This window comes from Neovison vison, chromosome 5 (genome assembly GCF_020171115.1).
Source record: "Neovison vison isolate M4711 chromosome 5, ASM_NN_V1, whole genome shotgun sequence".
Taxonomy (NCBI): Eukaryota; Metazoa; Chordata; class Mammalia; order Carnivora; family Mustelidae; genus Neogale; species Neogale vison.
This window is the reverse complement of record NC_058095.1, coordinates 71194379-71221647: the sequence shown is the minus strand read 5'-3', so window position 1 is coordinate 71221647 and position 27269 is coordinate 71194379. Positions and strand designations below refer to the sequence as shown.

General features: G+C 43.4%; 1 protein-coding gene across 1 annotated transcript; it reads left to right on the top strand.

The window, feature by feature from the left end:
• Window positions 1-553: 553 nt before the first annotated feature.
• ULK2 (unc-51 like autophagy activating kinase 2) lies at window positions 554-23423 on the top strand. The gene is given in 18 exon segments (XM_044250279.1): window positions 554-561; window positions 1472-1617; window positions 3764-3844; window positions 5951-5989; window positions 5992-6230; window positions 7744-7820; window positions 8023-8133; window positions 8728-8831; window positions 14583-14699; window positions 14702-14731; window positions 16275-16504; window positions 18376-18448; window positions 18451-18541; window positions 19161-19279; window positions 19655-19729; window positions 19732-19811; window positions 22430-22565; window positions 23365-23423. Coding segments are annotated over 18 exon segments (1815 nt in total).
• Window positions 23424-27269: the final 3846 nt, after the last annotated feature.

Sequence of the window (27269 nt, the reverse complement as noted above, 5' to 3'; positions counted from 1 at the left end):
CGTTAGAGAGGAGTAGGGAATTTGGGTAAATTGGAAGGGGAGGTGAACCATGAGAGACTATGGACTCTGAAAAACAGTCTGAGGGGTTTGAAGTGGCGGGGGGGGGGTGGGAGGTTGGGGTACCAGGTGGTGGGTATTATAGAGGGCACGGCTTGCATGGAGCACTGGGTGTGGTGAAAAAATAATGAATACTGTTTTTCTGAAAATAAATAAATTGGAAAAAAAAAGATTTGTGGTGATATTTTGTTATGGATGTGACTTTTTTATATTGTGTGATATGTCAACATTTGGAATATCTGCATATACTCATTCAAAATGCCAAGTGTTTAAAAATCCTGCATGGATAAAAAATCTAGTCCAAGCACAAGATACCTTGCAAAGGATTAGAGCCTAGTATAAAACAAAATTTCATTGGCATGGTTTCAGATTCCACATTGCAATGATTCTTTTACATCATCCAGGAGTTCAATGGCTGAGTTTTGATGTAGTCTCAAAGACAAGTTTCACAAAAATTTGAAAAGGCTACCAAAATATTCCTCCCTTTTCTGGCTACATGTCTGTGTAAGGCTAGATTTTCTCTATGTGTGTCCCCCCATATATGTGCTACAGAAAAGATTGAATGCACAAACAATTCTGAGAACCCAACTACTGAGTCAGACATTAGAGATTTTAAAAAATGTAAAACAGTGTTGTGCTTCTCATGAATTTATTTTGTTTGGAAAATATAATTAATTTTCATAATCTTACATTACATGTAATAAGTTTATTCTTCTTAATGAATTATTAATTACCAGTTTTTTTCAGTTTTATAGCTTCTCATACAGTAAGTTTCAACAGATACAAGTTTTATAAATAAAAACTCTGGGATAAGGGCACCTGGGTGGCTCAGTCATTTAAGCATCTGACTCTTGATTTCAGCTCAGGTCATGATCTCATGGTCGTGAGATCAAGCCCTGTGTTGGTCTCTGTGCTGGGTGTGGAACCTGCTTAAGATTCTCTCTTTTCCTCTGCCCCTCCACCCCCAATCCCCTCTCTCTCCCTCTCTTAAAAAAATTTCTCTGGGATATTCAGTAATTTTAAGTGTATAAAGGGAACCAAAAACAAACAAAAAAAAGAAAATAGTTGGCATGGTATACATTACCTTTGTTAAAACAAGATGAAAATAAGATTATATTTTCAGTTTGTTTGCTTGGATATGACTTAAGGAATTCTGAAAGGATATCTTAGAAACTAAAAATAGTGGTAACCTTTGGAGTAGGACTGAGGGAGTGTCGAGAAGTAGGCAGACAGAATATAAGGATGGGAGGGAGACTTCACGCCATATAACTTTATACATTTTCTACTTGTTCCATGTGATTATATTACATATTTGTAAAAGTTCTACTCCCTGACATGTTGTTAGGAAATTTTAGAAAAAAAGAAGGAGAGCCCAGAACCTGCCAGAGAGGGAGTCATTTATTTTTCTTTTCAGATCTGCAGTGGTACGAAGGTCCAACACCAGCCCACTGGGCTTCCTCCAGCTGGGATCCTGCTCTCTGGCACCCGCAGACACAGTGCAGACAGTCGGATGAAGACTCTCCACTGGGTCTTCCAGGCCTTACTCACCTTCCCCTTTGGGTAAGGAGAATGGAACTGTTGTTTTCACCTTTTTTCCACTGTGGCAGGTCTGACATGACACTGTCTTTAGGAGCAGTGGCTCACGATGGCAGTGAGTTTCAGCTGATGGGGAGCCATATCGTACCCCGCCCACTCTCTACCTTCTCCCTGGCCCGTGTCAGCATCCCCAGATACGTTTGTCTTTGTCGGGACCGCTGTTGGAAATGTAAAATGGATCTCATGGATAAAAAGTATCTCCACTGGGTTTGGGCTCCAAACACACAAAATCAGAAACCCTAGATAATAATTGCATGAAATTCCTACCCTACTGACCACTCAGATTTGTGAGGATTAAGAGACACTCTTGTGTACAGCAGCGCTGGCTTGGGTCCCCAGGGGGCCTTCCAGCTCCGGGAGGAAGATGGTGGCAGCTTCAGCCTGGGTCTTTCCACCTCGCCTGGGAAGTCTGCAGGGCACAAGGGGGGAAACCGCATGAGCAGCCCCACAGCCCAGGCAACAAAACCCCAAACAAACAGGAAAATGAACCTAAAACCACAAGTTTCATGAACTTAGAGACAAAATGCTCCAACTTCAGAAAACATGCAAGACAGGCCAAAGCAGCTGAGACTGCAGAATCTGAGGGAGACAGCACCGGTGTCGCGGGGCAGGGTGGGGTCAGGGGCAGAGAGGCCCCCAGGGCAGCAGGTCGCAAACTGGGCCCCCCATATAAATAGATATATATTTTTTTACTTCTTAAAGGTAAATTTTTATACCCCTGTAAAGGGCTCCACTCTTGGGCAAAACTGCTGAGGTAGGAGTAGGGAACGTGAAGAAATTCCAAGAGGAGGCAGAGGGAGAAGGATTGAAGTATGCCCAGGAGCCCTGATTCAAAAAAACCCACCATAATGATAGTTTTTAAAAATGTGTATCACCACGCCTATTGCAGTAGTTCTGAAGCTGCTGTTTAGCTGAAAAATCTTCCCGAACAAAATCCTGGCCCTCCCTCACCCCCTCAAGCAGTTCCTGAGGCACCTCAGAGTCTCCCCAGACAAGGGCCAAGTCTTGTCCTTGCCCTCCAGGAAAAGACCCCTCCTCGGGATCTAACCTTTGCTTGCCTGTGTAACCCCCAGTTATAGACCTATGTCTCCTGTCTGCTTCATCTCCCTGAGCTTTCCCAGCTCTTCCTCTGGTTGGTTTGGGCTCTCAGAGGTGGATGCAGAGAAGGGAGCTGCAGAGACGTGCCAGAACGACGGGGGAGGCACCTGGGATGGGTGCGGGGGGCAGGGAGAGGAGGGCTCTGGGGGAGCACCTTCAGATCTCCTTGTAGCCCTGACCCCTGTGAGGGAGATAGGGAGGTAGGAGGAGTGGGCAGGGGAGACTTGACTAGAGTGAATTAATTCTAAGAACATTTTAGCCAGGCCCCAGGAGTGTCCCCAAGCACTTGATGGTCCAAATTCCCTGACCTGCTTGAACCAGCCTGAATGAGTGCCGTGTCCACGTGCAGGTGTTGGCTGTGAGCAACCTGGCGGAGCAAGGCTTAGGACGGGCAGCAGGAGCTTAGTGGGTGCAGAGCGACAGCAGCTGGGCCACCCACTTGCTGCGAGGTCCACTGGCTGGGCCCCCTGCAGCTCCACAGCCTCCAGCACCACCAGCTCCTTCCTTCTCGGTCTGAAGTGACCTACCGGTTGCAGGCATCAGTTTGTTCCCGTGGCTTGCTTTCCTGCCACCCTTGTTTCAAGGCCGATTCTGCGGTTCTTTAGATTGTTGTGTGCCCAGCACCCCGCACCCCGCATGCTGGTCAGAAAATGCCCGCTGGGTGCCTGGGTGGCTCAGTGGGTTAAAGCCTCTGCCTTCAGCTCAGGTCATGATCCCAGGGTCCTGGGATCGAGCCCCACGTCGGGCTTTCTGCCCTGCGGGGAGCCTGCTTCCTCCTCTCTCTCTGCCTGCCTCTCTGCCTACTTGTGATCTCTGTCTGTCAAATAAATAAATAAATAAATCTTTAAAAAAAAAAAAAGAAAGAAAGAAAGAAAGTGCCCGCTGAAATAAGCTTTGTTCACCTGGCTTTATCGACTGCCATGTACAGTGCAGCTGGTGCATGGCACACCTGTTCCTTCCGGCACTGGTTTTGAATCACCTCTCGTTCCTTTCCCCGTTTCCCTGCTCACAGTTGGGACCATTCCGGAGCAGCTGAGTCAGTGCTGCTGTGGGCATCCTCAGGGTCACGAATCCAGGAGTAGAAACTCATCAGGTAGGAGATCTGTTTGGCATATTAATAATTTTAATCCTGTTATAAGTGGATTTCAGTTATGTTCTTCTAGTCTTACCAAAGGAATAGAACTGATATGAAATATTCTATCTGTTGTCCTACTTTCTAGGATCTTGGTCTAATAGGCTTTAGCATATCATATAGTTAATCCGATATCTCCTTTGGGTATCTTTTCTCTTGGGAATTAATTAACTGAGCTAAATTTTGATCATTGTCACATAGATAATAAATACCAATCTAGGGGCACCTGGGTCGCTCAGTTGGTTTCTGCCTTCGGCTCAGGTCGTGATCCCAGGGTCCTGGGATTGAGCTCTGTGTCGGGCTCCCTGCTCGGCAGGAAGCCTGCTTCTCCCTCTCCCATCTCCCACCTACCCTCCTGGCTTGTGTTCCCTCTCTCACTGTCTCTCTCTCTGTCAAGTAAATAATAAAATCTTAAATAAATAAATAAAGGAAAGAAACCCAATCTAGAAAATGAAATTTCATTCCTTTGATTAATACTGTTCTTGATAACAGCTGCTAGTTAGCATGAGATAAACAAGAAATATAACTTATTTGCTTTAATATAAAATATATAAAAGATATGTGCAAATCACACTTTTATTAGTCAAATTTTAATGTGAATTTGAGGAGTTGGCTAATTAAAGGAATCCTGTGTCACTGAGAAAAGCACCTTTTCTTAGTTTTTCAGTTTTTCACATTTTGTGTTTCCCTAAAAATAAATCTTAGATAACTTTCTCCAGATTTATAACATTCTGCTACTAATTTTATTTATTTCTATGTGCATATTTATGCATATATACACGTACACACACAGAGAGATGGCAGAACCCAATTCTGAAAGATTAAATACCAGATTTAGGATGAGATTAGGCTATTGGTCATTCTGTATTTAAACTGCCCGTGCTGCCCTGATGTCCACCTAAAGGTATCTTTGCTTGTTGGTTTGATAATTTCCCAGCACTGACAGATCTAGAAATAAGGAACGATGTTCATAATGGAAAGTATACTTTATTTTATAATATTTACTTTTTATTTTTTTATTTGTCAGAGAAAGAGAGAGCACAAGCAGGCTAGAAGCGGTCAGTAGCAAAAGCTCCAACTTCCTTTTTGGGAAGATTATGGTTATAGGTCTGTACCTATAAATTATTGGTGGTAGTTTGGCTTGCAACAAGCTCCGAAGAATTTGTAACTGGGCTTAGTAGACCTGAAGTTGGCAACTAGGTCTGTGCGGGGCAGTCCTCTTGCCGTTCCAGCCGTTCACCATATCATCCAGCCGTTCACCATATCAGGACCCTATTTCTCTCGCGCTCTTACTGCAGTGTCCCCTGAGGAGGCAAGAGTTCCTGTGGATGAGGGTTTTCTCTGTGGAGAACAGGGATGCTTTGGGTTACAAATGAATTTCATTCATGAGACTAATAAAAATAATTAAATTATCTATTTATGCTTGTGATTTTTAGACAAGTAAAATAAAATCCCAGAAAAGGGTATTATCTAATTAGATAAAGGATTATTCTGGATTGGTTTTAAAGTTTCTTTTAGCTTCTAGGTGAGAAAAGAGAGTAATACATTGATATCCCCAAGTATGCATTCACATAAGAAGTAGAAATCATTTGGTTTTGTTTGAACAGAGATTTTTGTAGTTTGGGGTTTTTTTTTTTTAAGATTTTATTTATTTATTTGAGAGAGAACATGAGCAGAGAAAGGTAAGTAAGAGAAGAAGACTCCCTGCCGAGCAGGGTGTCCGATGTGGGACTCGATCCCGGGACTCCAGGATTATGACCTGAGCTGAAGGCAGTCGCTTAACCAACGGAGGCACCCAGGTTTTTGTAGTTTTTATTGACATTGCTCATTTATGATGTGGTTCTCTTGTGCTAATTAGAGTTATCTGCTAGCTGCTGCTAAGAGCAGCTAACGTACCCACCACCATTACCATCTATTCCCAAAATCATCTCTTGCCAAATACACAATTTTTTAAAATAGCTCCTGAAGAACATGACATTCATTAGACTTCCCATTTCGAGTCCTGTCCTCTGACTTCTTCAGTGTTTGCCTGCGCTCTGGGTTAACCTGCGTGTGTGTCCATGGCAGGTTCCCCAGTGCCACCTGCTCTATCACCACAGTCTCTCCTGTCAGGCTGCAGAATGCCCTGACCCTCACCGACACCTACCAGAACAAGCAGAAACTCAGAAAGCAGCACTCGGACCCCGTGTGCCCGTCCCACGCCGGGGCTGGGTACAGCTACTCACCTCAGCCCAGTCGGCCCGGCAGCCTTGGAACCTCTCCCACCAAGCACACGGGGTCCTCTCCTCGCAGTTCGGACTGGTTCTTTTAAACTCCTTTACCAACCATCACTGGCTCTCCTACTAGGGTGTGTTCATTAAGCTCTTTAGTCGGCATGATGACTTTGTTCAGTTAAAGTTCGTTACATGGAGCACAGGGTGCCGTGTGGTGAGCTCAGGTCCGGCAGCAGACCACCAGAGAGACTGGAGCAGAGAAGTCCGTTGCTCATATGTCTTGGCAGAAGTACCTGGCATGCCTCAAGAGGCTACACGGAGACGCCCAGGCAGGTTCAGAGACAGGACCCGGGGCATATGCCTTTATTAGGGTCTAGGATGGAGGACTTTGGGGTTCCTGAGCTAAAGCAGAATTGGTCAGTTTGAGCCGAAAAAATGGGATTCCAGTAAGCTCCACAGGGGTCTTTTTGTGTGCAGCATCCAAGGGGAAAGCCTGGGGGATGGGTGAGACTAGACCACCAGGGCTGTTGGAAGAGTCATCTCCAGAATTTAAATGTACTTGTGACCACAGTATGCTCTCGAAGGCCTGCACTTGCGTGCAAGGCCGGTGTCCGTTTAAGGCCCTGCAGCTGCATGGACACATGGAGTGACGCGGAGTCCGCAGTCCTGTAGGGTAGCTTAGCTGAGGTAGAGAAGGTAGTCCCCTTTTCCCCCGGGGATATGCTCCAAGACCCTCTGCAGTTGACTGAAACCACAGATAGTACGATAAAGTTTAATTTATAAGTTAGGCATGGTGAGAGATTAATAACCATAACTGTTAATAAAATAGAACAGTTATAATAGGCCACAGTGAAAGTTAAGTGAATGTGGTCTCTCTCTTTCAAAATACACCCAAAATATATATAATATATAATAATCATGGGGCAGTTTGTTTTTTAAGATTTCATTTACTGGGGCACCTGGGTGGCTCAGTCGGTTAAGCATCTGCCTTCCGCTCAGGTCATGATCCCAGGGTCCTGGGATCAAGCCCACATCAGGCTCTCTGCTCAGCGGGGAGCCTGCTTCTCCCTCTCCCTCTGCCTGCCATTCTGCCCACATGTGATCTCTGTCAAATAAATAAAATCTTTAAAAAAATTATTTATTGGCACGAGAGAGAGAAAGCACAAGTGATGGCAGGAGGGGCACAGGGAGAGGGAGAAGCAGAGGATGTGAGGTGGGAGCAGGCCTGCGTGAGGAGATGAAGTGAGGGAGTGACGTAGGCATGTGACCCAGCGTTAGGCTACCACTGGCCTTCTGCCGGTGTATCAGAAGGGGGATCACCTGCTTCCGGACCAGGGTCAGCCACAGAAGGCGAAGCCACGATGGGGCTACTGTGCTTGATAGAAAAGATTCATGGTGATATTGAATAGCCACCATTTAAGGAGGACTTGCCGTGAGCCAGGCACAGTCTAAGTACTTCATGCCGAATGCTTTTTATACATTATCCCACTGATTCCCGAAGAAAGGAAGTTGAGTGAATGAGTGAACTGTCCACAGCCACAGAGGCTGTCAGTGGAAGAGTCAGGATATGAATCGAGGTCTGACTTAGGTCTGACGATTCTGAATGCTGCACGCGATGTAGTAACCAGCTTGCATGTGTTTCCTCAGACCATGGCTCCTTTCAAAATACCTAAAACGCAAGCGTCTTCCAACCTGCTAGCCTTGGTGACTCGCCACGGGCCCTCTTGAAGGGCAGACTAAAGACGGGAGTGACCCGGGACGCCTGGGTGGCGCAGTTGGCTGGACGACTGCCTTCGGCTCAGGGCGTGATCCTGGAGTCCCGGGATCGAGTCCCACATCAGGCTCCCAGCTCCATGGGGAGTCTGCTTCGCTCTCTGACCTTCTCCTCGCTCATGCTCTCTCTCTCAAATAAATAAATAAAATCTTTTAAAAAAAAAAAAAAGACGGGAGTGACCCACGGGAGTGCCCTCATTGTCTCCTAGCTCAAGGCGGCAAGAGGCAGAAGCCTGAGCAGCAGAACAAAGCGGTGTTTGGCAGGTAAAAGACACCGTTTCCTCCCAGCCTTCAGTGTGAAAACTGCAATAGTACATATATGTCTACAATAAAGACAGACCAGACCAAATTAGTTTAGTAGCTGGTCTACGCCACTTGAGTAATGATATGAACTGTATACATTTAGAATCTCTGAAAACCATAGGTGCTTCCTGTGACTGAATACAGAGTCCTCACTGAATTTCCTGAATGTTCTCTGTCTGCTTTTTGTTTGTTTGGGTTATTGAAGTTCGTCTCTGCCCTGAATTATCTGGTATCCTTTTTTTGTCCCCTTATTCTCTGACTTCCCTTTAACCATTTTGTGGCTTGGCTTAAATCTCCCTTATTATTTTAAATACTGGCATTTTTACAGTATACTTTCCAGGGACGCCTGGGTGACCTCTGTCTTCAGCTCGGGTCATGATCCCAGGGTCCTGGAATCCAGCACCACATTGGGCTCCTTGCTCAGCAGGGAGTCTGCTTCTCCCTCTGCCTCTGCCTGCCTCTGCCTGCTTGTGATATCTCTTTGTGCTATCTCTGACAAATAAATAAATAAATTAAAGTATACTTTCCATTATGAACATCGTTCCTTCTTTCTAGATCTGTCAGTGCTGGGAAATTATCAGACCAACAAGCAAAGATACCTTTAGGTGGACATCAGGGCAGCACGGACAGTTTAAATACAGAATGACCAATGGATATAGGTAAGAAAATGGGGTAATTTGCTAGTATGTGCATTGGTTTACTGTTATTGCTGCCACAGATTAGCACAAGTGTGCTGTTTTTAAAACAACACAAACATAGCATTGTACAGTTTCAGAGGTCAGAGGCCTGCAGTGGGTTTCTCTGGGCTAAAATCAGTATATTGAAAAGGCTGCATTCCTTCTGGAGGCTGTAGGGGAGAATGCATTTCCTAGGCTTTTCCAGCATCTAGAGACTGCCCTCATTCCTCAGCTTGGGGTCCCCTTCCATCTTGAAAGCCAACGATGGCCGGTCTAGACTCCGACCTCCTGCCTCCCTATTCTACATTTAATGGACCATTGTGATTATGTTGGACCGGCTGGATAATCTAGAATAATCTCTTTATGTTTAAGCCAGTTCCATCTGCAACTTTAATTACCTTCTGCCATGTAATGTAGCCTATTTACAGGTTCCAGACGTTAGTCCATGGACATCTTTGGCCGGGTTGGAGGGCAAGAGAAAGTAACTGTTTTACCTATCTGCTTCTGCTGACTATTCACACACTTCCTGATATTTCCTGAGATTTCTTCACACACTTCCTGAGATTTCTTCACCCACTCCCTGCCACTTCATCTTTTTTCTTAGCACACCAAGACAGATGCTTGTGGGGTGTCTTAATCACCACCAGTTATGAGTTAGGAGGAATTCTGACCCAAGATTGGTTTTTTTTTTTTTTCCAAGAGTGGTTTTTATTGGTGGGGTAATACTGACCAAAGTTAGCTTAAATACACTTGTTGTACTCTTGAGCATTTCTTCTACAGTGAGTGAGTAGATCCTATAAAAAATACCATAGGTCATGAGATCCCCTAGGCTTTTTCATAGTTGTTTCAGGGACTGTTACGTCTACAGATCCACAACTAGATTATTTGGATTACTGCTTGTCAAAAAATAAAACAAAGGGCAGGTTGTGGACCATAACCCAGACTTATTTAAACAAACTTTCAGGGAATGGATTCTGGGAATCAGTACTTTTAACAAACTCCTGGGTTCCTGAGTGGCTCAGTTGGTTAAGTGTCTGCCTTCAGCTCATGTGATGCTCCCAGGGTCCTGGGATTGAGCCCCACATTGGGATCCCCACTTCTCCCTCTCTGACTGCCCCTCCCCACCCCCACTCATGTTCTCTCAAATAAATAAATAAAATCTCAAAAAATATACTCTCCCCATTATTATTATATACACCTAAATTTGGGATTCACCATTGTAATCTTTTCTCATTTTCTCTATAATTTTTTATTGACTCTCCCATTAGCATCCAAAGAAGGAAATAATCTGGACCATCAAATATCTGATTGAATATGGTTTCTAATCCAAAGAGACTACTCCACTCTTTTCTTGCTTGCATGGTTTCTGAAGAAAGGTCCAATGTAATTCTTACTCCTGTTCTTCTATAGGTGAGGTGCTTTTTCTTTGGCTTCTTTCAAGATTTTTTCCTTGTCTTTGATTCTGTGCAGTTTGATATATGTCTAGGTGTAGGTTTTTTTGGTATTCATCCTGGTTGTTCTCTGAGCTTCCTGGATATGTGGTTTGGTTCTGTCAGTAATTTTGGAAAATTCTCGATCGTTACAACTACAAATATTTCTTCTGTTCCTTTCTCTCTCTCTTCTCCTCTCATATTCCCTTTACATATATGCTATACTTTTGTAGCTGTCCCACAGTTCTTGACTATTCCGTCTTTGTTTTCATTTTTCTTTGTATTTGCTTTCCAGTTTTGGAAGTTGATATTGGCTCATCTTTAAGCTAACTGTTTCTCTCCTGAGCCATGTCCATCTACTGGGGAGCTCATCAAATGCATTATTCATTTCTGTTTCAGTGATTTTGATTTATAATATTTCCTTTTGATTCTTTTGTAGAGTTTCCATTCTCTCTGCTTATGTTACCAATCTCTTCTTACATGTTGTTTACTTTTCCCTAATGAGCCCTTAGCATATTAACCATATTTATTTTAAAATTTTAGTCTGATAATTCCAGTCTGTGCTGTATGTGAGTCTGGTTATGAAGATTGCTCTGTTTCGTCAAACTATTTTTACCATTAAGTATATCTTTTAATTTTTTTTGAAAGCCTGACCTGATATATTGGATAGCAGGAAGTGAGTTAAATATCATGAGGTTTTTTTGTTTTCCTGGCTAGAAGTTAGGCTGTACTTAGTGTTCGTTGTAGCTGTAGGTGTCAGGCTAAACCTCTCTGTGTTCTTTTTGGGTTTCCCTAGACCCCCCTTCTTAAATAACATCTGACACCCTTGCCTAACTCTGTATTCTTTCCTGAGAGTTTTGTATCTTAGCTATTACATGTAGACCTAAAGTGATCCACTTTAACTGACTTTCTTGTGGATGATGTGATGTAGGGGTCTGACTTCATTCCTTTGTGTGTAGATTTTCAGTGGTACCAACACCGTTTATTGCAAAGATTATTCTTTCTTCCATATTGCATTGTTTTGTTAACCTTGTCAGAAAAATCTGTCGACTATAAATGTGTTTATTTTTTTATCCTAATTCTATTTCACCAAACTATATGTCTTTTATTGTGTTGGTATCATACTGCCTTGATTATTATACCTTTATAGTAACCAAGAAAATGAGAGTCCTTTGTTCTTCATTTTCAAGATTGTTTTGGTTATTCTGGGTCCTTGAGTTTCCATTGTGAAATGGAAATTTTATGAAGTGAAATTTTTCCCTGGACTGCTAAGTTGCTTTCACATATGAAAATCAGTTAATGTAATACATAATGCTCAATATGCTAGAAATAGAATTTACTCACCTGATAAAGAACATCTATGAAAAATGCACAACTAACATCGTATTTAAAGGTGGAAGATTGAATATTTTCCCTCTAAGATCACGAAACAGACAAAGATTCCCATTCTTACCACTTCTATTCTACATTGTATCAGAGGCTCTAACCAGGGCAGTGGAGCAAAAACAAAAAACAAAACACCCAGCTTGGAAAGGATGAAGTAAAACTACCTCTCTTCACAGATGGCATAATTTTGTATGTAAAAAATCCTAAGTAATCCACTAAAAAACTCTTTGAACTAATAAATTCAGCAGCATTGCAGAGTACAAGATCAGTACCCAAAAATCCACTGTATTTCTTATACACTGGCAAGAAACGACCTGAAAGTGACATTAAGAAAACAATTCTGTGTAAGATACCATCAGAAATAATAAAATACTTAGGAACAAATTTATACTTGTAAACTATGAAACTTTGGTTCTGGAAACTACAAAACACTGATAAGATAAATTAAAGAAGACATAAATAAATGGAAAGAAACCCTGTATGTATAGATCAGAAGACTTAATATTGTTAAGTTGACCGTACTTTCCAAATTGAGCTGTAGACTGAATGAAACCTCTGTATGGGATACAAGATTTTCCTCTTACTGCTCCAAAGGTTGTGTCCCAGTCTTTGGCTTTTATGGTTTTACTGTGATGTTTCTGGGTGTGGCTCTCTTTGAGTTTATCTTCCGTTGAGTTTGTTGAGCTTCCTGGATATACAGATTAATGTTTTTCATCAGACTTGAGAAATTTTCAGCCATTATTTATTTGGATATTCTTTCCTGCTTTTTTCTGCCTCTCCTCTCCTCCTGGCACCCCTAGCATGCATATAATACACATTATGCATAGGTACACTTAGTGATGTCTCCTAGTTCTTTTGAGGTTCTCTTTTCGCTCTGTGCTGCACATTGTACAGTCTCTATCGATTTATCTTCAAGTTGATGGATTCTTTCTTCTGCCAGTTCACATGTGCTGTTGAACCCCTGTAGCGAATTTTTAATTTCACTTATTGTTCTTTTTAACTCCTGAATTTGCACTTGGTTCTTTTTTATAATCTCTCTCTTTAATGATAGTCTCTATTTTATGAGACATTATGATCATACTTTACTTAATTTTTTTTTCTTATTTGAGTATAGTTGACATACAAGTTCACATTAGTTTTAGGTGTACGACATAGTGATTCAGTATCTCTATACATTACACTGTGCTCCCCACAAGGGTAGATGCCATCTGTTCCCATACATCACTATCATAGTATCATTGCCTGTATTCCCTGTGCTGTACCTTTTATTCCCATATCTTACTCATTTCTTAACTGCAAGCCTGTATCTTCTACTCCTCTTACCCATTTTGCCTTTTTCCTCTTACCTCCCCTCCCCTCTGGCAACCATCTGTTTGTTCTCTGTATTTATAGGTTTAATTCTGCTTTTTGTTTGTTTATTTTGTTTTTCCAGTTCCACATGTGAGTGAAATCACATGGTATTTGTCTTTTTCAGTCTGAGTTATTTCACTTGGGCATAATACCCTCTAGGTCCATCCATGTTGTCACAAAGGGCAAGATCCCATCCCTTTTTAAGGCTGTGTAATATTCCACTATATAAATAAAACACCTACACCACATCTTCTTTATCCATTCATCTGTTGATGGACAGTTAGGTTGCTTCCATATCTTTGCTATTGTAAATAATGCTGCATTGAACATAAGGGTGCACATACCCAGGTCCCCTAAGTGGTTGTTTGTTAAAGAAAGAATTTTTACCACAGTGCCTCTGTGATGCAGTTATCTGACTTTTGGTTTCTGCTCAGTTGTAATCTCAGGATCGTGAGATCGAGCCCCATGTTGGGCTCCCTGCTCAGCGCCAAGTCTGCTTAAGACTCTCTCTCACCCCCTACTCCCCTCTCTCTTTCTTAAATGAATAAGAAAATTAATTTTCACCACTTACAGTTGTTTCACTGAGAAGCAGGTCTCTGATGCTGCTCACACTTAACACTGCCATTCTGAAAGTCATCATTCTGTGTGCTGTTTTCCAGAAGTCAGTCACTACGAGTTGGAACAGTTTTTGGAATTAGCTTGTTTGAAAAACCGAAATTAATTTAAATTTATAGGGTTTGTAAGTTCTGCATGAATATGTGTTGTAATTTAAGTCCAAGTTTGTGTGTATGAAACCAGATTTTTCTCCTTAAACAACATTTAGGCATAAAATGCATCTTTGATCATTTTTATCCTCTTTTTCTCTTCTCTTTTCCACATGAACTTTACTATCATCATTTGAAATCACAATTTCTCTTTCTAATCATGAAGTCTCCATTTCTGAAAATAAAAACTGCTGATAATAGGAAAAACTTAATTCCTTAAAAGAAATGGGTCATTGTCTCTTAAAATACATCCATGACCATATTTAAATACACAAATACCTACAAATAGATACTGTTTAACTAATTTCCACTTACAGTTCGTGGCTTCCTAGAAGATTTTTATAAACTCTCTGATCTGTTAATTAGATGCTTCAAGTTTGTTATGCTCTGTTGTGGATAAGATGGACACTGATGGTAGGTTTTTTCTGTATCTGGTTTTAAATTTGTGATTTGTGTTGTTAACTCCCACCTCCATTCTGTGTCCTCAGAAATGTAATGTTTTTGAGATGCTTGAGTATGAAAAGGCTTTGGACAACTTTTATTGATTCTGTCCCTTAGAAGTCTATGAAGTGACTCTGAGTAGGTGGCTTTTGGTGTAAGGAAGGTTCAGAGCTGAGAAGAGAGTACTGTAAAATACTACTAATGCAGATCTGTGTTGACTTTCTGATGTTAAGAGTAACAAGTACCTAATGTAAAAAAGCCCCCAGAAACCCAACTATACAAGTAATGGTATCCCTGTAACCCCACCCCCAAATCGAAACACCATGGAAGCAATGTAACTTTGTGTGAACTTTTCGCTGTAGCCCCTGCAGGAGCTTGTGGTGGTGGACTGACACCTCCTATAGGAACAGCAGCAAGTTCCAGAGCTGTCCTGTCCACTGTAGGATCTCCTCCACACAGTGCCACGGCCCCCACTTGTACCCAATGGTCCTTCAAACAAGAACAACCTCAGGTGAAGAATTGTCTTATTATCATTTTGGCTTGTGTTTGGAGTGCAGTGTTCTGTCGATGACTTGATGTGACTCGGGTGAGTCCCTCAGCCTCTCTGGACTTCAGTTTCCTTACCAGTGACATTGAGATCATCACTTTCTTGACCTTAGAAGGGTTATAAGGCATAAATGGGATGTTATTTGTAGGGGGAAACTTTGTAAGATAAGAGCACTGCATGTTGATAACACTGTATTATAGCGGTATAATGTACCTGTGACTTCTCCATGATGAAGGAGCGGCGCATCTGTGGTGCTCGTTGTGTCTTTATATTAAAGGCGTATATCAGTACCTCTGGTAATTTTTTTGAAATAGTAGATGGTTGTTTATCTTTACTTTTGTTCTTAGAAACTTAAGTTTCACCTTTTTTCATACTTTGGGTCCTAATCTTTGCACTTAGCCCTAGCTGCATTTAGATAGGCCAGTAGATTGGTTTTATCATCCATTCTCTATAAATAGGTTATTAATACCCCAAATTAAGGAAGTATTCAGCTTGTACTGGAAATGAGTTATCATTCAGCATTGTCGTCTGTATTATACCTTGTGTCCTTTAAATTCTCTTCTGCTACATAAGTTATCAATCAAAATGTCAGGAGATTTATAAGCAAAAGGATTATAAACAGGTAACAAGAGAGGAAGTAGAGCCAATAATCTTGTTCTTCAGATTATTGAAAGTATTAAATAATAGTAAAATGTCATTTTCAAAAAGTGACATTTTATACCTGTTAGCTAAGCCAGTGCTAGAAGATGGAGGTGCCCACCGTTGCTGAGGTGTGGTGGGGTCTGTGTGCTCACACCTGGGGTCGAAAGTAGTGCGGCAGTTGTCACAAGAGCTGTGAAGATGTAGCATTTGACCTGTGGTAACCCCATTCCTGTTTATAATACCACTTCGGAGTGCTTATCATCCAAAAGAAGGGAAAACTTTGGGTTTCATTACAGTGTTATCTGTGGCTTAAAGAACCAGAAATAGTGTAAATCCTCCAGACAGTCATCACATACAGACATCTAGGGAACTGCTGGGCCTCCACTGCGTTTTATGATGAGGAGGATTGTGGAGCTATGGGGAGAAATGTATACGCTATAAACTTGTTTAAAACAAGCCATGTCGGGGTGCCTGGGGGGCTCAGTCAGTGAAGTGGCAGCCCTCAGCTCAAGTAATGATCTTGGAACCCCAGGAAGTAGCCCTGCATCCAGCTCCCTGGTCGGTGGGGAATCCGCCTCTCCCTCTGCCCCTCCCCCTGCTCTTGATCTCTCTCTCTATCGCTCTTGCTCTCTCTCTCTCTCTCTGGCTCGCTTGCTCACACTCGAATCAATAAATAAAATCTTAAAAAAAAAACTAGCCATGATGATGTCAACGAAATAGATGTATAAACAAGGAATAAAGGTGACCTCAGAGAAATAAAACCTCTTCATAGGCTCCAGTAGGGGGTCCGTGACTGCTGCTGGGCTGGCGGCAGGGGCGGGCGCAGCCCACCTGCCCACATGCTCACGGTCCTGTCCCCTTGCAGCTGGCTGCAGCAGCCCCAAGGGCTCCCTGTGCTCTGCCAGCAGCTGCGTATGTGTGGGCTCCCCGCCGGGGCCCGGTTGAGGGGCTTCTCCTCCGGGAGCCGAGGCTGCTCCCAGCCTGAGATACATGACTTATGGTGCTTCACCCCCCAGCCTGGAGGGGCTCGTCACCTTTGAAGCCCTGGAGCTGCCAGAGGAGATGCTGATGGAGATGAGAAGAGCCGCCGAGGGTGTTCTAGCCATGGGTGGGGGGGAAGAGCAGACTGCTCCCAGAAGTGCCCACGGTTTTTGTTTTTGTTGTTGTTGTTGTTGTTTTTCTTTTCTTTACCTCGCCTTGTCTTTTCTATTTGAAAACCGCTGCCGACATGCTTTCAAAATAATGTGGACAGTGACACTCATCCAGAACAAGCTTTGGTTGATAGGAAGTGACAGATACAGATTTTTCATCTGAAGTTTAGTTTCTTTCCATCAATAGGACTTGGAAAGCATAATCTTGGTAGAATATGCCAATATTCTAGAACTTTTTATTTTCAGTGTTTGCTTTTCTTTATAACATAAAAATGACACACTTAGGCTTAAAAAGTAATCAAGCGTAATTAGATGTGTCACTAACACGGAGAAATAACCCTAGCAGGCAGAGGCTCGCATTGGTAGACCAGCCCCTGCCCTCCTGGAGCCAGTTGTGCAGGGAGACCCACATCAGAATCCTGCAAACACAGACTGAGAACAGGCGAGGTTCATTCAGTGACTGCAATGGCTGTGTCAGTTCAGTTCCTCAGTCCTGCCTCCAGGACAGCATTCAGGAGCCCACACTGTGTCCTCCCACTGGTCACAGTGCTGACTTGGCTTGCATTTCCGTTAAAATGATCAGTTCTCTAGACGAACAGAGAACAGATGCTCTCTCCATGCTGGACCTCTAGCATTTGTTTTGTGTGAATGTCTATTCTTTCACATAAAAGTTATAAAATGGTGCATGCAAAATATATCAGTGATTTCCTAGTGAATTTAGTCGTAAGTTTGAACATATGTTTAACCCAGAGCTAAAATTGGAAAAGCAGTTGTCAGAGTATTTTCAATCAAATTAGACACAAATTGTTTTCCAGTACATTTAATGGTATATTAGAATATATAGTGCTATGTGCATGTATATGTATACATATATATGTAAGAGAGCAGGAAGACCTTCACAAGTTAATTGGTTTATTTATCCTTTCTCGAGGAAATGATTCTCATCCTTTTTTAATCATAAAAGGAGAATGAGAAGCTTAGTCTTATTTGAGATTTCGAGAAACATTTATAGCTAAAAACACATCTCGAGGGCGCCTGGGTGGCTCAACAGGTTAAGCCGCTGCCTTCGGCTCAGGTCACGATCTCAGGGTCCTGGGATCGAGTCCCGCATCGGGCTCCCTGCTCGGCAGGGAGCCTGCTTCCTCCTCTCTCTCTCTCTGCCTGGTCTCTGCCTATTTGTGATCTCTCTCTCTGTCAAATAAATAAATAAATAATATTTTTAAAAAAAAACACACATCTCGAAACAACACTAATTTTAGACTACCCATTTTTAATGCATGCTATTATGTCTACACTTACTCCCCTCTTTAACTAACTGGACAGCTAACCAACATTTAAAGCTTTGGTGTCAGGAATCACTGTGAACTGAAAACCTACTAGAAATTAAAATAAAGCATCTCTCAAACTATAAGTCAGTAGAATTTGCAGAACTGTCAAGAAGTGTGGTTTAGTGTACGGAAGAACCTTACAATCCCGATATTTGTTTTGTCATGTTTTGTCTCAGATATTGATTTGTTTTTGTTGTTGTCGTTATTGTTTCTAGTAAAAGCATGTGACTTCATCTTTGAAACTTAATTTGTGGCTGCTCTCATCCATACACACAAACGCATGCACACACCCACACACCCACATTGTGTTTCACCTGTGCTTATTTTCCTACTAGTTTTGGGGAATTTAAAAATTGTAGTCTGTTCTATTCATTCTGATGTTCGTAAGTATAAAAACACAGTCGCTTCGGCCGCAGTGTATATACAGAAACAAGTATGCCGGTCTTTTTAGTTTCTAAGCTTCTAAGACAAATTGGCTTTGCCACAGAGAGAACACACAGACACCTTATGCCACCTCAATGTGATGCTGATGTTCACGAAGTGTGTGCTGGACCTGACGGCCACCCGGTGCTGTGCACATCTGATGTCTCCTTGTACCAGATCCAGGAGAGTATGGTCGTGGACCAGATCAGCCAGCTGAGCAAAGACTGGGGGTACGTGCCCCCTCTGTCATTCGCTTCCAAATTCTCCATGCTTTCTGTAAATTCGTGTCTGAGATGGAGGTCCTGTCAGACACTAGAGATTGTGTCTCATGAAGAGCTTCAAGGGAGCTCTTGGTTATGTCACTGGCCTAGATTCCACTTGTGAGCCAAGACTCAAAGATTGTGCAGCCTTAGTATTGCCTCTTCCTTGTGACTTATACTGTTGAAGGTATTTGATGATGAAGAAGTTGTATTGGTTCTTGAGTCTTTTCACACATGCTTTTTTCTGTGCTGAACCTTTTTCCTTCAGGAGTTATTTGTGCATTAAAAATTTCAAGGAGGGGGCGCCTGGGTGCCTCAGTGGGTTAAGCCTCTGCCTTCGGCACAAGTCATGGTCTCAGGGTCCTAGGATGGAGTCCCGCATCAGGCTCTCTGCCTTTCTCTCTGCCTACTTGTGATCTATCTCTCTCTCTCTCTATCTCTCTCTGTTAAATAAATAAATAATTTTTTTTTTTAAATGTCAAGGAGGATGATATTCCTTTAGACATGCTCTTTGGTGACCTAGTGGTAGAGGGCGGAGTGTGGCACGTTGCCTCGCAGCATAACACTCTCTACCTTCCTTCCGGCGCAGGCGCGTGGAGCAGCTGGTGTTATACGTGAAAGCCGCACAGCTCTTAGCAGCCTCTCTGCATCTCGCCAAAGCACAGATCAAGTCCGGGAAGCTGAGCCCGTCCACGGCTGTGAAACAAGGTACGGAGGCGTGCAACAGTACCCGCGCCGACGCCCGCGTCCTCGCGCCGCCCTCTTCCCCTTTACGCGGAGAGAGAGTTTGATGCAGAGTCTGTGCTAGTAAAAACTCTAAGATGGACAAAGATGCTGACTTTTCTGGGTTGTGCTCTTGCCATTTAATTGATACAGAGAACAGCCAAAAGGACTTTCTTTATTCTCAACTTTTCCTTAACTGGAAGAGAACCCATGAAAGAACCTGATTTCTGGTCATTTTTTCCCCCAAGGATGATTTAGTTCTACTTTCCTTAAATCGGCAGAAAAGGTGCATGTCACTGTGACTTTATTTTTATTTTGGGAGGAAAATTAAAATTAGTTCTCATCTCAACTTCTTTCCAGTTATCAAAAATCTGAATGAACGATACAAATTCTGCATCACCATGTGCAAGAAACTTACAGAAAAGCTGAATCGCTTCTCTCTGACAAACAGAGATTTATTGATGAAATCAACAGCGTGACTGCAGAGAAACTCCTCTACACTTGTGCTGTAGAAATGGTAACCCTTTTAAATATTGAATATTATATAGGCCAATCTTCTGAGTTGAATACCTACTTGGCATTTTCCCTTTATTATTTTTTTAAAGATGTGTTTATTTTGAGAGAGGGCGCGCTAGTGGGAGGGGCAGAGAGAGTTTCAAGCTGACTCTGCTCAGCGCAGAGCCTGACTCAGGACACAGTCTCACGACCCTGAGATCACAGCCTGAGGCGAAACCAAGAGTCAAAGGCTTAACCAACTCTGCCACCCAGGTGCCCTTTGATGTTATCCTTTTTAAAAAAGTTCCTGCCCTTAACAATTCCCAAGCCCCAAATATTGTGACTCCTTCTTAACGACAGAGGTAATTGGATGTCATTAGCCCAAGTAACACATTAAGTGACATTGGCTACCACACGTGGTGACATTTTATTGTACCTCTTAAAAATTGCTCACATTAGGCACAGTCTAATCTTTTTATACTTTGCATCTAAAGGCTTTGGCTAGATCTGCATTTTCTGCATTTTCTACTGTTTCAGATATTTTGGAATAAAAATTCGGAGAAATCCTGCTGTTCACCAGCGCATGTGCCCTGACTCTGCTTACTGACCCTACCTGAGTAAAGACGCAAAGTAAAACCTGCTTTTCCAACTGTGTTGTTGTATTATTGGAAATACTGTTTCTGTCTCATGGAGGGGAAATTGCTCTGAAGTAGAGATGAAATTAGGGACTGTTAAAGAAGTGATTAAGTGGGGGGAATTATTGACCAATCTTATTTTCTCCCACCTCCCCTCCAAATTTGTCTGCTTGGAATTGTACTGTTACATTACCCGTGGCCTCATTTTGAAAGCCATTATCAAGTCATAGGAAAATAACTTTGGAATATAAACTGTTGATAAAAATAACATATTATTTTGATCTATACTATTGCTATGAATAATATGCATTCTGTCACTCTGTACTGAATTAAGATTTCATATGGTATATGATTTTTAGAAGTTTGCCAGGAAAAATGTTCTCTCCACAGCAGTGTGGCGCTCCCTTCTTTTCTGATAATAAGAGCAGTCAGTGGAGCTTGAGTAAGTTTGCCCAGGCTGCACAGAAAACTCACTGATACTAGCACTATCTTTAGTTCATTTTTTCTTCTTCCTTTTCAGAATGAACTTTCAGTACCCAATTTTTTTTAATTGTAAGTGGCCTTAAAGTATTGTTTGGAAGACACAGATGATATCGACAAATACATTAGGATACTGGGTTACTGACAGTCCTGGCATTTAATGATTAAAGAGAATGTTGAAAAACAAAATTCAGCCAAGTAAAACTGGAGATGTAACTGTCCTTGTTAAATGACTCACGAGTCAGGCAGCATCCCACCTAGCAAGCAGTGGGGACCTCTGCTGGCCTCAATAAAACAAAGGTTTTTAAAAGGGAGGGAGGGGTCATAAAAAAAGAAGAACAGAATTTATTAGTCAGAAGTGCATCGTTCAGGCAGTTGCCCTCCTAAGGGGAAGCAGAAGGTGCCAGTTGACTAGGAAATGCCGTGTTGACTGGGTAACGTCACATTCCTGAGTGACCGAGACTGTGTTCAGGTTGGGCATTAAGTCCTGGTTTGCTGACTCACCCTAAGTGATGCCATCTGAGCCCTCATTTCAGAATACTGTTGGGAAAACTTCTGAAATACTCACAACCTGTGAATACTTCTGCTGTCCCTTCTTTCTGGAAAGCTCCTCCCACCTTTCCCATTGCCTGGCCATCTCCTGCTCCTCCTCCAGACTCAGCCTAAACACCACTTCCTGGAGGCTTTCCCTGATCTTCTCTCCATCCATGGTTGCGTTAGACGCACCCAGCATGTATCCCCTACCATTCCGGGGCTCCCTCTCTAGTAACACGTATCCCTTGGCCTTAGAATGCCATGTTTCCCAGCCCCGTGCATCCCTCTAGACAGTGTGCTCTCCTTCACCATGTGCACAGTGCTGGGAACACAGGAAGGTGCTCAGCACACATCTCTGAGCGAATGAATGACTACATCCGAAAATGCTTTGGGTAAAGCAAGCTAAAAGATGACTTTTAACACCACTTAATTATCTTATTATTACAAAATGTACTTTTTTTCAAAGATTTTATTTATTTATTTGACAGACAGAGATCACAAGTAGGCAGAGAGAGGAGGAAGCAGACTCCCTGCTGAGCAGAGAGCCCAACGTGGGGCTCCATCCCAGGACCCTGGGATCACAACCTGAGCCGAAGGCAGAGGCTTAACCCACAGAGCCACCCAGGTGCCCCATTATTATTACAAAATGTACTTTAATGAAGTGTCAGGCTGCGCTAGTGTGAAAGTGTATGTTTAAAAGAAACTTCTTAATGCAGTCCTAGAAGAGCCAGTTCAGGAGCATAAGTTCTGCGAGTCCTTCGTCTGAGTCCGAGATGATGTGAGAGCGCAGAGGAACTCTTTCGTCAAGAAGCTCCTGTTTTATTTTGCCTATCTGAAGAATTTTTGAGTTTTATATAGTTTGGTACATGATATCATTTTGTCAAAATGTGTTAACTTTAGATAGATTCCATTAAAAGTTGCATTGCCCAGATGGATTCGTATTTTCTGGGAAAAGTTGAGACTCTTCTCATTTCTGCCGACTTGGCTTCAGGTTCAGTCTGCCGCCCTGGATGAGATGTTTCAGCAGACCGAAGATATTGTTTATCACTACTATAAGGCAGCCCTTCTTCTGGAAGGCCTCACTAAGATTCTCCAGGACCCTGCCGACATCGAAAATGTACACAAATGTAAGTCGACTTAGAAGACAGACAACCCAGTTGTCTCCTACAGGTGCAGCAGCAGGAGGAGTGAGCAGAGTTCGGCACCATACGGCCTGGGTTTGGATCTTGGCTTCAGGCCGATCCCTTACCCTTCCTATGGTCTATTTCTTCTTCTGAAAGATGAGAGAGTTGTTCGAGGGCTCGAGATAATGCGCGCGAAGTCCTTGTGACTTCGGATTTTCACACTGCATGACCGTGTTGGCAGATGTGTGTTTGCGTCTGTAGAGAGCTTTGGTTTTATTGTTAATAATAATAAAGGCAACTGTTCTAAGCCTCGTGAGCTTATTGTTGACTGAAGACTTTTATGAAGACTCCAGGGTAGATGTAGGATAGACAGCAGAGTGGAGATTGATAGGCTGCCAGGTGATGGTATCATTTATCAGAAAGAAGCCCTGGGTTTTGAGGAGGGGATGGTGAGCCCTTCAGAGTGTACGTGCTCACACCACACAGCCTCGAAGGGATGCCAGTTCTGAAATGACTTGCAGTTGGGAGCAAGCTGGCCATTCAGACCTAAATGTCCTGTTTTACGTACCAGCCTCAGTTTTGCCACTGCACGTCACCGAGCTCGAAATTACATCCAAACAATTATCAGGCAGAAGGAAGACAAAATACTCAAATGGCCAACTTTGGGCTAAAGAAAGGTCAGGGGCAAGGGTGCACATGAAGAATTAATGGTGATGGGTTTGGGTTTTTTTCCCCATTAGTTCTTCTTGCTTTGGTTTTGACAATAGACATGATTTTCATTATGAATTTATTTTATTTCTAGATAAAACTAGTATTGAAAGAAGATTGTCAGCACTCTGTTGTAGCTCCACGACCCTGTGAGCAGCCACAGGCTCATCCCTGGACCAGCAGTGGGACTGAGGAGAGAGGTTTGGGATGACAGTTTGGGTTCTGTTTCCCCAGCCCCAGAAAACCCTAGTCTCCCACCTGGTGACTACCAAAGAACAAGCATGACTTCAAAAAGGAAAACCACCCCAAAAAACTACAGACTTGTAGGAAATATGCCTTATTGGAGGCATCAGCCCTTCCCTTTTCTATGTAGAAGAAGCAGCAGAATATTCCACTTGGCTCTCAGTTTGGACGGGATCAATAAATGGACCTTAGAAATAGAATGATCGGTACAGTTATTCCTAAGGATAATTAAGAACGGAACAAAGTAGGTGGCTCTGTACTCAGTTCACCAGGGCAGTGTGTGAAATTCCACGCGTTTACTGAGGTATAAAGTAAAAAAAATAATAATAATAAAATAAAATAAAAATCGACATCTCATCCAGGCAGTGTGATAACTGGGGTCTGTTTGTCTGAACCTGAGCACGCATCTGTCGACAGCCCAGGAAGAGCGAGCTCGAGAACGAGCTGAGAGAAGGCTCTTGGCAGAAGTGGTGAACTCTTCCATTTGATGGATTATGGACACATGTTCATCTTCCAAACTCTTTCATATTGCACTAATTTATTAAAACAACTGTGTATTGGATTTTGCAATTTAAAACTAACTGAGGCACAATGGACTTGTTTAAAATATTTTACTTGATTATGTTATATACACACACCCTTTCCAGAATTCACATGTAACCTCTAGTGGACTTTTAAATGGTAAAAACTTGTGTTCATGTGAACCTTTGCATTTTTTTAACCTATCCTTCTACACATACAGATTTTCTCAGTGGCGTTTTTGAGTTGCTGGCCATTTGCTTTTGGTTGTATTTTTTATTGTGCATGCAGAGTGTGCATCGATGCCTGTGATCTCTAGGTTTACTAAAGGCTAGGTTTATTTGGGCAGTATTACAGAAAAATACCAACTCAGGATCCTCTCAAGAATTTTAATAGGGCCAAAACAAGGTTGGTGACCTAAAGGCTTGTTGGTGATGTGGAGTTTCTCCATGAAGTTAGTGACAAATGGGATTTGTCTTCTCTTAGGAAGATGGGCGGCTCTTTGTAGCCTAACGTTCATGGTTCGTGTCCGTCCTGACGGTCCACCAACGGCTGGTCACGGAGAACGCGGGCAGGTCACGTCCCTCCAGAAATGGTTCCTGCATCATGTATGGTTTCGTTTCTTTTCCACATCTGCTTGAATACTTGAATAAACCATTCTCCAGTTTTGATTCTTTTATTTTTACCCTTTTAGGTAACATAACCCAAACTCTGACAAATTGCACGGAAGGTCTTTGGCATTAATCTAATTTTAGGATACTGATGCAGACAGACAAAAACATGGTTTTGTCTTTACTTTGATGAAGTAATGTAATTTTTACCTTATTTATCTGTATGAAATTCTAGCAGTTAATTTGAACATTTATTTATACAATGTTGTATTTTTAGGTCTTTAATACAGTGTTTCTACCTCTCATTTGTAACTGCATGCATTATTCTCGAAACTAGGTAAAACTCACAGAATCGTTGTATAATAACCTTTTTATAAATTCTTGCGTGTATAGATGTATATTAAGGTAAAATAAAACTGAAAGTATTTCTAGGGTAAATCTGGGTCCATATTACATGGCTTGTCAAGCCAGCGCCTTCCTCTGTGAGTCTGGAAGCTTGGGCATCAACGTCCTTTGTCTTGCCCCAAGATTTTGGATGCTCGGTGACTGTCCCGCCCGCTGCCACGCTCGGAGGCTACACGATGGGGTTCCCACCCTTCCCTGCAAGGCTTCCAAACACTGTTACTAGGAATACTCTGTTTTGTATCATTTTTTTCAAGCATCCCAGGAAATTTCATTTATGTCCTCCTGGTTCTCAGCCACATTATCTCAAGAGGCCCTCCAAGCAGCTGGGTTCATTTAGGCCCCTCTGCCCCGTCCTTTTTTTTTTTTTTGAATCAGCACAGGATGAAACAGGTTCACCACAAGTGATCGGTCTGAAGTCAGGTAACTAAGAGAGGTAGGTAAGCCATGCTTTGTGACTCCCAAGTTCATTCTTCTCCCTCCTGTGTGACAAAGGTCCGTCCCGTGGTAGATGCCATGTGTGAAACTGTGACGTGTGGACTGCAGAGAACAGACTGTAAACTCATGAATAATGGTTCTGATTCTACCCCCATTATCAAGGCCAATTGTTTCCAGAGATTTTGCCTTGACTATAGCAATAATAAATGCTTTCTGTTTCCATGAGCATCTTTTTAATTTCCTATCCTTGAATTCACAAGCACACTCATGGCTTGCCACCCAGGTTCGAGCCAGAACGTGGGAAGTCAGCGACCACACAGACGTAAGGAGAGGAGTACCCGGTGAATCAGCTGACTGGCTATCCGTGCGGTCAGGATTTGCCCAAAGTGCTCCCAGTACTGGACCCCGTGCATCCTTCGGTCCAGTTCCCTTCTCCCTGCCCAGAGGACTAACAGAGTCCTGGAGAGGAGTTTACTGTCAGGGCTGGGGCATCCTCAGTCTCCCCAGGGCAAGAAGGAAGAAGCCGAATGTGACCTCTACGGGGCCTTGAGACAACTTACCCCTGGGGCCTGGACCCTTGAATCTTCAGCTGAGGAAGCTCTCAGGACCTACTCATGTCCCTTCCTGGTTTCCCCAAGCCCTTGTGAGATTACACCTCCGGGAGAGTATGGAGATGGTCCTTTCCTCACCGGAACCAGAGGGAGCCCCATCCGAAGCCATCCGCCTAGGAAAGCACGACACTCCTTCAGGAAACAGGCAGTCAGCCCCGAAAATCCAGCTCCTGTGAGAGAGGCAGAGCCACACAGCTGATGGGTCGGTGTGGTCGGGAGCCGACTGTGGTAGAGGAAGGCATGTAGGCAGAGACCCTGCTGTCCTTGCAGGGGCTGAGCAGAGCGAGAGCTCCCACGTCCATGCCCTGCAGGCAGAACTCATCCGAGGCTGACCCCCTTTCCCCAGAGGGCCTCTGCTCTTAGCTCGGTGTTCGGTGTGCCCTGAAGATCTTTCTCATTGTTCAGGGTGTCCCTCTCAACAGCTTCCAGGGTCCCTCTCAGGAGTGGGTCTGAGTCAAGGAGCCCGCAGAGGTGACTCTTCACTGGCACTTCCCGGAGCCCCACACTTGCTCCCACCCTGGCACAGAGGGTCCCCAAAGTCTGCCCTCAGGGTAGGCCACCTGGCACTGTCCTGCTCTGGGACTGTCCTGGTCTTGGGGGTTGGCGTCTGTCTCACCCCTTGTTCGTTGGAAACGGCTCTCTACCTCCCCGGGCGTGGGGGTGCCCTGGGCCTCCAGCTGCCTCCTGCACAGCTGTGTGCCCTTACGCTCGTGAATCTGTATCTGCCAGCGGGGGGTCAAGGGCACAGAGCCCAGGGAGTCACAGTGAGGATGGAACAAGTTCCTGAGCATGAAGTTGGAGCCACCCTGGGCCTGTGCCTACCCTTGGGAACACTAGATGTTAGGGTGTGCGCTGGAGGTCCACAGCCCCTTGCCGTTTGGTTTTGGGGAGGAGTGTGTTTGCTCGGGGCGAGGCCTGGCCTTAGGGCTCACTGGAACCACATATGCTCCAGCTGGACGACTTCTGAAAGGGTGCGGCTCCTTCCCCAGCGGACCCACCGGGCAAGCTGTGTTCACACATCCCTTATTTACCCTTTTGGGTCAATCTGGCAAATCTGGCAATCTGTCATTTTAGGCAAATGTCTGTTTCAACCTAGTATTTATTGCTTTACTCCATCCTCGTATCAACCCTTACTTGCCTCATTTTCAGATGGAAAAACAGACTTGGGGAGTAAT